The sequence below is a fragment of the Bubalus kerabau genome, chromosome 8 (assembly GCF_029407905.1).
Source record: "Bubalus kerabau isolate K-KA32 ecotype Philippines breed swamp buffalo chromosome 8, PCC_UOA_SB_1v2, whole genome shotgun sequence".
In the NCBI taxonomy this organism is placed as follows: Eukaryota; Metazoa; Chordata; class Mammalia; order Artiodactyla; family Bovidae; genus Bubalus; species Bubalus kerabau.
The window spans coordinates 41928297-41938986 of NC_073631.1; the positions used below are offsets into that span (position 1 = coordinate 41928297).

General features: G+C 32.2%; 1 protein-coding gene across 1 annotated transcript in view; it reads left to right on the forward strand.

Moving 5' to 3' along the window:
- HGF (hepatocyte growth factor) overlaps nt 1–9679 on the forward strand; it is an 81915-nt gene extending 72236 nt beyond the window's left edge. The window contains exons 14-19 of the mRNA XM_055589463.1: nt 893–989; nt 3398–3472; nt 4312–4458; nt 5150–5256; nt 5377–5522; nt 9503–9679. Of these exons, the coding sequence (XP_055445438.1) occupies nt 893–989; nt 3398–3472; nt 4312–4458; nt 5150–5256; nt 5377–5522; nt 9503–9679 (749 nt within the window). The remainder of the gene's footprint in view (nt 1–892; nt 990–3397; nt 3473–4311; nt 4459–5149; nt 5257–5376; nt 5523–9502) is intronic.
- Nucleotides 9680–10690: the final 1011 nt, after the last annotated feature.

A 10690-nucleotide genomic window follows, 5' to 3' on the forward strand; every position in this document is an offset into this window, starting at 1 on the left:
AAATCAGGATGGCAAAGTTAGAAAGAATGAAACTAGAAGGTTGGAAAGTTATGCACTGTCTTTATCCTGCTCTATCTTTAAAGCTCTTTGCATTTTCTATGAGGCAAAAGATGACACAATGTGAAAGGTTCAGTTAATCCTCAGTTTGGGAAAATCTAAACTGCATTTAGGAGCTTGTATCACACATTTCTTGGGCTGAAGGAAGTTACTCAAATGTTTTGGTTTGAGAGACCACCTGCTGTGTCTGAAGAAGCAAATGGAAATCTGTTTTAGACCATGGACAAGAGTAGATAGGATAAAGCAAAGAACACTGACGAGGGTCAGGAAAAAGTTTACTTCAAAGAGTCTGTGTTATATCATTTGGATATAATGATTTAAACATAATTATGTCATTTGGATATCATTTCAATTAAGATCACTTTGGTTAACACGTTGCAAAACAGTTCTACATTCTTACTATACAAATTCAGAAGTAATAAACCAAATATATATATATTTTCCCCCACTGGGGCTTTCCATTGATATTTAGGAAAAAAAGCACTGTAAATAGCATCCTTCTGTCGTGTTGAGGTTGGTAAGGAAAATACAATTGCTGTTAGACCTGAAGAACTTGTACCTAGAGAGCAAAGTCTGTCACTATGATGTCAATTCTGCTGACCTTGAGTTGATTACTTTTTCTTTGCTATCTACCTACTTAGATGAGGAGAGCAAACATTTTGGGTCTGATCTGGCACTGTAGTAACTCTATTTACCTTTGATTTTTTCCAAAATGTACTTCTGACACAGTTACAGTAGTTACATTTGTGTAGTTACCGTCAAATGCTTAAGAAAGCTGAGAGGCACAGGTTGTTTCAAAATGTTTTGTCAAAATGTTGTTTGGTCCTCTTTTTAGATCCAGTAATATCTTGCGCCAAAACAAAACAATTGCGAGTTGTAAATGGAATTCCAACACGAACAAATGTAGGATGGATGGTTAGTTTGAAATACAGGTAATTATTAATAGACACAAATCATACACATTTGGATTATTTGCAAATAGTTATATTCCCAGCAGTATGGCCATATGCAGCCATGAAGGTTGTGCCCTGCACAAGGCACCCATATGAGGGGGACACAAGAGGGGCTAATCACATTCTGCTTGCCAAACATCCCTGGATTTTGCAGTTTGTGCCTCCAGAGATAGAGCTGTTTTAAATGTTTACAAAGGTCCCATATGTGTTGCCATTGTCCCTGATGTGACATTTTAGTTGTTAAGCAAAAGACAACTACACAGGAAACCTACTTATACCTTGAAATAACCACGGTAGTTGTAATATTTATGTTAATTTCCCAATTAAGGATATTATGAGATTATTTTCTAACATGTTTATGCACAAGCATAGCAAAACATTTATATTTGATTTTAATTTCTGACTTTTTCATTGTCATTCTAATGAAAAATGGCAATAATTTAAAATACTAGAATATTTTATCATTAAGAAAAGTATAAATTATACTGATAGTTTAACAGTCTTGAAATTATAATATTTGATATGACAAGACATGTCTATTGCTTAGTGTAAAAATCAATGCCATGTTCTATGTAAAATAGGTTTTCAAAATATATTATTATACAAAATTAAGATTATTTATTATAAGAAGTAAATACTGAAAATAGGAGCTAGCTTTAAAACCTGATCTTAGAACTTTCTATATACTACACATATTATACTGTATGGTAATCAGAACGTTAAAATTTTTTTTTCTATATCTATTTCTATTGGAATGTCATCATGAAACATACCCCAAAGTGCACCTGAATTCTAGCCGCATTTTCCCTTGTTTTCAAGACCCTCCATGTTTCTCCCTCTGGCCTTTGTGCTGTTGGAGCTTTCTTCCTCCATATTTTATGCCTACAAAATTTGTATTTTTTAAATACAAACTGGAATATCTCCTTTTTTTCTAAACCTTCCCTGTTTCTTTAACTCTAGCTTCCTAGAATTTAGGAATAAAATTCATTTTTACTATAATTAATTCACAGTGACATTAAAGTAGAATAGGGACAACTTGAAACTGGTTATGTTTCTTTCAATGAATAAGTCAATTCTTAATAAGCATGAAGTTTATATTCTTTATACACCAAGTAGAAAATGACCTAGAGTTCCCTTAGTGTGTCTTTCTTTCAAGGAATTAACATCAATTTTTATAAATCTTTATGCTGATAATTGTAGGGTAGTAACTAAAATAGAGTTATGAAACTCACCAGAATATTAAAGTTAATCATGCAATGTGAAGACATAATGAAGGCTGTAAAATTTGAGGGTGGTATTTTCTTTACTGTAGAAAAATTTCCAATAATCTACATCTTTGAGCTAATTAGAGGATCTCTGCAAATCTCATTACTCCAGAAGAAAAGGCAAATACTTTTGAATTTATTCTTACTCATAGGAGACTTCCTTTTGAAGTCTCCATCTTTGGAGAAGTAGGTGAAACTTTTTCACCAGATCAGTGTAGTATAAACTTTTTTTAAAAAAAGTACTCTTTTCCTTTTAAATCTAAGTTCTTAGTAACAACAGCTGTTTATCTATTGTTCCAAAACTCATAGAGAGGAATAGAAACTAAAACTCTCTATATATTCTTATCCTCCTGTGTGGTATAGGCCGTAAATAAATGTGGTCTTAGTCTGGGAATCTTATTCTATTACTCTCTGAAGCACTGAACATCTGTACTCTTTGGAAATGTAAATTCTGAGTAGTTGTACTTTTTCCCATGTGTTTGCCAAAAAAGAATACATTTACAGATTTTGGATATCATCAAATAAATATTCTAGTATTTATTATTCTTTACAAATATATTATAATTTCCTAGATGATATATCTTGAAAAACTGTTTTAATTTGATAAGTAAAATGTTATATTGTTGATATTAAGCTGGACAAACAAATTTACTGTTATATCCTGTTAATGTATCAGAACTAAATAATGGTAATGAAATAAGCAAATAGTGCATAAATATTATATATGGTTACCACAAGATGGTTTTCAGAATTTAAATAAAAACTCAAATTTGTCATTTTCATAATCAAACACTGAATTTAAATTAGGTCTGATAATCCTGTTTATAGCACATACTTTCTTTTATAAGGATAGACTACACACATGTGAACATGTGTTTGGTAATGAATCAGTAAAGTTGATTATATAAAATTATAATCACATTATGAAAAACAAGTTCTAATGCTACATCATCAAGTATCATCCTTCTGATAAAAAAATACTCATTTATTCTATTTGGGTTAATATCTACAGTTTCCTCTCAATGTGTTTATGCTTAACAAATGGAGCCATAGGTTTTGCATTAATTGGCAAGCACTCTTTCTGTACAGATGTTACTTGTTTTTCTTTCCTCTTTCTTTTAGAAATAAACATATCTGCGGAGGATCATTGATAAAGGAAAGTTGGATTCTTACTGCAAGACAGTGTTTCCCTTCTCGGTAAAGTGAAACCAATATTTGTTTTAAGCATTTAAAAATATGTATGGCTTCCCCCTAGATTCCCCCTAGAATGTATAGTCATTTAACAGATATTCACCAGCATAGGGTGAACAAATTAATTTATTTTTATTTTAGATTTAGCTTATGAAACTGACTTAATTAATAGTTATGAGTACTACTTCTGTCTACCTCTTTCCACGATTAGCACTACTCTCATTTGGGAGAAAATTTTGCTAGAATTATGTTAATAATTTTTACCCTAACCTCCTTCTTGAATTCTATATTTCTAGATAGAAATTCTTTTTCTGAATTAGCAACAAACTTCTTTCAATCCTCACTTCCTTCTTATGTACAGCCAGCCTCAGAATAATACTGAGAATGATTTTCAGAGTAAATTAGCCTAAGGAAAAGATAAAGAAATAGCATTTGTTAGCTTACTTCTTGATTTTCATCAAGATTATACTGATTTTGTTAGTATAAATCTTCAATCCTTATTAATAAGGCAAACATATACACTTTTGAGATACAGAGGAAAACTTGCAATAAATTATAATTCTTGTAATATGCTTTACCTGAGAATTTTTCATAAATGACCTACTCTTAGCAAGAATAAGCAAGTTGAAAAAATAGCCGTTTAGAATTTCAGCAATTTAAAGGCTCTTTCTGCTTATATGTTCTTGTAGTATTCAGAATCTTCCAATAAAAAATGTGTTGCTCTTTATTATACTTTAAACTTTAAATTTAGGTTATTTATCTGCCCTTGTAAGCTAATATAACAATACATATAAATAATATTGCATAATTTAAAGTTATATTTTATATTTTAATTTTTTACTTAGAAACAAGGACTTGAAAGATTATGAAGCTTGGCTTGGAATTCATGATGTCCATGGGAGAGGAGATGAGAAACGCAAACAGGTTCTAAATGTTACCCAACTGGTATATGGGCCTGAAGGATCAGATCTGGTATTACTGAAGCTTGCTAGGTTAGTTCCTTTAGATAGTTTCATATTTTTATCATACACTTGAATGGTTGAATCTTTTTATTCAACTGTGTGGTTATTCCTTCTCTCTCATGGGCTTCCCTAGTGGCTCAGACGGTAAAGGGTCTGCCTGCAATGTGGGAGACCTGGGTTCGATCCCTGGGTTGGGAAGATCCCCTGGAGAAGGCAATGGCAGTCCACTCCAGCACTCTTGCCTGGAAAAATCCCATGGACGGAGGAGCCTGATAGGCTACAGTCCATGGGGTTGCAAAGAGTCAGACATGACTGAGTGACTTCACTTTCACTTTCATGTAAATATATTATAAAGCATATGTCACATGTCATATGTGTGTGTATGTGTGTATATGCATACAGAGGCAAAGAGAGGGGCATTTTCAAATTGTTCATATGTGAATAAATGAAATTGGGCCAACAATATGGTTAGCCTGCTCTAAAACCAAAGCTTAGTGAGCAATTATATGGTAACTTTTAACAGGTAAAATAATGATTTAAAAATAACAATGACCATTTACTCTTAAATATTTTCAAATATTCATTTCTCTACTACCTACTTGAAGCAAAATTATTTATTCTTTCTAAATGAAGTATATTAAACTTTTATACTACATTTTAATATGTTTATTTTGTGCTGAATCCAGTCAAAGGTACTTACCATTATATTTTCTCTTTTCAGGCCTGCTATTTTGGATGATTTTGTTAGTACAATTGATTTACCTAATTATGGGTGTACAATTCCTGAAAAAACCACTTGCAGTGTTTATGGCTGGGGCTACACTGGATGTAAGCTATTTTTTAAAAGATAAGGCAATATCATATTTATTTTACAAAAATATTTTGTAATTGTTTATTTTCTCACTTTACCCTATGCTCATTAACCATACATATTTTGCACCATTCCAGTGATCAACTCAGATGGTCTACTACGAGTAGCACATCTCTATATTATGGGGAATGAGAAATGCAGCCAATATCATCAAGGGAAGGTGACTCTGAATGAGTCTGAAATATGTGCTGGGGCTGAAAATATTGTATCAGGACCATGTGAGGTAAAAAAGGGGGATTTTAAAATAAGTAACACGTGATAGATAGCATATTTTTTCCTGTTTATAATTTTTTTCTATTTTTCTCAAATAAGAATCATTGTACATCTGCCTGTTGTAAGAGAAAGGAATTGGAAAATATAACCCTTATTATTCTTGTGTATCTCTTTTAGCTAAACAGTGAACAATCCATATTTCATTAGCAGCAAACTAAGATGCCATTCATCTCTCAAATAGCAAGAAATTAATACAGCCAAAACTCTAAGAGAAAGCTGTTCAAATTAGAAGTAGCCAACGTGCAGTTTGATACCATAGCTTGCATTTTTTCTAATGTTTTTCTAAATTTATCTGATCTTCCCAAATTCTAACCTAACTCTATTAATTTTAGCAAGAGATCCATGCCTGGTTTTAAACCTTTAAATGTGTTTTTGGTTAAGCCAGTGTGTGTGTGTATGTGTGTATGTGTCTGTGTGCGTGCGTGTGTGTGTGTGCGTGCGCGCTTCTATTTTAAAAAACCAGAAGGTCAAAGTTTGTGACTTTAAGAGTTTGGACATTTTCATTTCTTAGGCAACTGTTCTTTTTACTTGGCAGTGTTCCTATCCCTATTTAACATAAACAAGCTGTTAAACTGCTATTTTAGATGTATTTTCAATGCAAGAGACAAGTTCTCCAACCCTGAGAATTCTGGAATTATAGAATACTATGTGTAGTAAAATATGGAATGAGTTCAGTAATAGTGAAATATCTTTTGACTTTTAGGAAAATGCCCTATGTATGGAGCATAAATTTGTATTGAAGTCCATATGTTATGTATATATTGCTTTGAGATTTCATCTTTGAAAAGAAAATAAAATATTTTTAAGTTAAAAAAAAAGTTTAAATTGCTTGAAAATAATATGAATAGAAACTGATTATATGTTTATAACCACTTTGGAATTTGGTGTTTTTTGTTCCAGTAAATCTAACATCACTAAGTCTATTATAACAAATGAAAATTTATGAGGAATATTTTTTATCTATTTATTTATTCCCCAAAGAGCTCTGTAAATACAAAAATGTTGAGCTAAACCAAGTCTTTGAGATAGTTAGGAAGTTTACACTTATTCAAGTTCTACTGCCATTATTACTTTGACAATTGCTCTTCTGGATAGCCTGTAATCTGGTTTATCATCTATATACTCTTAGATTCCTAACTTTAGCACTGAAAAATTTATCATATTATCACATATTTGCTATTTTTTATCCATTTACTTCAAATTGATGCAGCCACTTCTTAAAAATGCTTAATTTTTTTATATCACTGTTATTTGAAATGATAATTTAATCACCCAGACCACTGAAATCTAAACACTTGAAAAAGAAATCTCTTAAACATTTGTAGGATAGCAATAGTATCACATTTAATGAAAGTCTCTAAAAATGTAATTGACTTGAACAATTTGTATCAGTGAACACTGGTGCATTAATTTAAAAACCAGATAAATTCATGTGGCAGAGTTTAATCAAGTCTTTAAAAAAAATCACTGGAATATAGCTGCTTTATAATGTGTTAATTTCTGCTGTACAGCAGTGTCAACCAGTTATATGTATGCATATATCCTCTTTTTATTTTTAATTAAAAAATTAACCCCTACTCTTTATTGAATACTTCAGTTCAGTTATTAGTTTCTAATCATTTGCTACTATTAGCAGAGCTATCCCTCTTGGCTCAGATGGTAAAGAATCCGCCTGCATTTAAGGAGACCTGGGTTCGATCCCTGCATTGGGAAGATCCCCTGGAGGAGGGCATGGCAACTCACTCCAGTATTCTTGCCTGGAGAATCCCCATGGACAGAGGAGCCTGGTGGAATACACTCCTTGGGGTTGCAAAGAGTTGGACACGACTAAGAGACTAAACACACAGCAAAACTGACATTCCTATAGAGAAATCTTTTTGCATGTGTCTGAATCATAAGTTCTTTAGGATAGATTCTTAACATGGAATGACAACATTAAAGCAAATTTAGAGAATTTATACATTCTGTCAAATTGCCCTCAAAAGTTTATATCAATTATTCTTCCAGAAACACTATATGAAAAAGAAATCCCCTTTTCCCATTGCTAAGACTCAGTATTGTCAATTTTTAATATTTTGGTACAAATGAAGAAGTGAAAGTGCTAGTCACTCAGTTACATCCAACTCTTTATGACCCCATGGACTGTAGCCCTCTGTCTATGGAATTCTCCAGGCAAGAGTACTGGAGTGGGTAGCCATTTCCACTCCAGGGCATCTTCCTGCTCCAGGGATCAAACCCAGAACTCTTGCATTGCAGGCAGATTCCTTACTGTCTGAGCCACCAGGGAAGCCAGTTCAAAATTTATCTCATTTTTGTTTGATCAGATTTTATTGCTCACATATTTAAGCATCTGTTCCTATTTTCATCATACTTTGTAATTACTTTTTCATTCATTTGCAAATTTATCTGTTAAGTCATTTACTTTTTCAAATTGATTTATAGGAGTTTCAAATGTTCTTTCAATCTGTGGCTTTATTTGAACATTGTTTATGATGAATTTTGGCCTTCAGAAGACTTTCACTTCATTGCACTTTTTTGTGGGTTATTTATTCATTTATTTTTAATCAAAGGATAATTGCCTTTCAATGTTGTGGTTTCTACTGTACAACAACATGAGTCTGCTATAAGTATACATATATCCCTACCCACCCCACCCCATCCTGCTCCTCTAGGTAATCACAGATGCCAAGCTAAGTTCCCTGTGCTCTGCAGCAGCTTCCCACTAGCTATCTATCTTATGCATGGTAGTGTGTGTGTGTCAACGTTGCTCTCTCAGTTTGTCCCATCCTCTCTTTCCCCTGCTGTGTCCACAAGTCCCTTCTGTACATCTGCATCAAGTCTCTTTGAATAAACTATTTTCCTTAGTATTTTATCTTCTGTGTCACCCCCACCTTGATTTTATCTATCATAGAATGTTGATAGCTCTCTTCTTTCTACTTGTATTACAGAATTAAATTTTGCAGTAGTTTAGTTTATCTCATCACTGTTGGGGGAAAATGAAGATAGTCCCAAGCACTCTTCTAGATACAAAGATGCCAAAAGTCAGTCACTACAATCCCAGGAGGCTGTATGGCACAAAAAAAGTGATGCAGCACATTTTAATGATGACATACAACAATGGTATAAACATAACATCTATATTAAAAAAATATACATGTAAATCCTTTTATCAATCTATTCATCTTTCATCTATTACTTATGAAGATATGATCATACAACAGGGTTACCATACAACCTTTCCACAAAGAGTAAGACGAATATAAATATAACTGTTAACTACTAATACTAACAGTAAGTGCAGGAACATTCCTTCTTTAGGCCCAGAAAAGCAATTTCTAAACAGTAAATAGAATTATTTTACTGCCTACAAGTTTTTGTTTAACTTGTTAAAATCATTTTGGGGGCAGGGTTGAGAGAAGGGAAGAAATTAGATAAAAGTTAATGTGGCTTAATCATTTAAACTGTATGATTACAGGTGAGGTTTTTTTGATACTGTATTTGTCTATATTTTCCATTTTTTCTATATTGAACATACTCAGAACACCAGAAGAAAACCAGAATGAATATAAAATCTACTTTCTTAAAAAGCTATCAGTGGTTATGTATTAATTAGTCTGCATGGAACAAAAGCAAAAACCACTTTAAAATATGAGTGACTATTTTAGAAAAGACAAATCATTCTTAAATGATTACTACACATGATAGAACACTATTGAACCTTTGTACTTATCTCAGTCTTGAGTTGTCTAATAGAAAGACAACCAATGGTTTAGTACATCAATTGAATGTCTTCATATTTTAGTTGAAGTTATTCTCTTTTTTACATATATATATATTCGAGATATAAATTGATATATGAAATGCTAATGATTTGTTCATTTTTATTTCTAAAATAATACTTTGTTGTTATTATTGATGTCTTCTTCCTAGGGAGATTATGGTGGCCCACTTGTTTGTGAACAACATAAAATGAGAATGGTTCTTGGTGTCATTGTTCCTGGTCGTGGCTGTGCCATTCCAAACCGTCCTGGTATTTTTGTCCGAGTGGCATATTATGCAAAATGGATACACAAAATCATATTAACGTATAAGGCCCCACAGTCGTAGCTGGTATAACTGTCTGAAGCTTCCAATAACACAAGTCTCTTTTACAAGAAGATTTTGGAGTACATGGAATTAAAATGTAACTTAAAAATCCTGAGACAACTACTTGAGTGTCATGTTTGTTAAGATACTCATTAATATTTATGGGCGTTTGCTGTTGTTTTGTTTGTCAGTGTTATTTTGTAAATGTTGAAGTGAATTAAGGTACATGCAAGTGTAGTAACATATCTCCTGAAGATACTTGAATGAACTAAAAAATGCAAAGGTATAATTGCTGGATGCTAAAGATACAATGGAAAAGATCAATTAATTTCTCTCAGCTGCTTTCCAAGGTTAGTTTCATAATAATAAATAAACCATAAGTTAAACATTATTTCAACCTCACAAAAACAATTTATATCTTGTGTCCTTAAACTGTAACTCTATATTAAATTATATTACCTTTAATATGCTATACATTATAGTTCATTCATTTCTCCTCATCATGTATCCTGTAATACTGGTACATATACTTTTTACAAAAACATATACCTATATGCAAATACATGGGTACACATGTGCATACACTACAGTTCAAACTGTGGTGTATCTAATGTAATCCCTAAATATGCTGAAATTGTATATTTATAGTTTTTCCTTAAGAAAAATATTTAAAAAATTCTAAAGACTAGTAGGAATATTAAGGAAAAGTGCAAGATAGAAGTGACTAGATCATCCTCCATATAATCTGCAGATGACCTCTACTCCTTGGCAATTGAGGTGTGGTCATAACACACAGAGTTAAATAACACCTAACCTAGGTGCTTACGTATATTTATTATCCAAGTTATTTTAGATAGTTTCTGATTCTTAAAGGGAATAGGCTATTTGTTTATTAGTATTCTTTCTTTCAAATTTAGGGACACTTATTTATGCAAGGTATTTTTAGATCTTTTTTCCTAAAGTAGTTAAAAACGTGAGAGATAACTAATTGAAATTTAAAAGTGTTATGGTCCTTAAGATGTATTTAAGGAT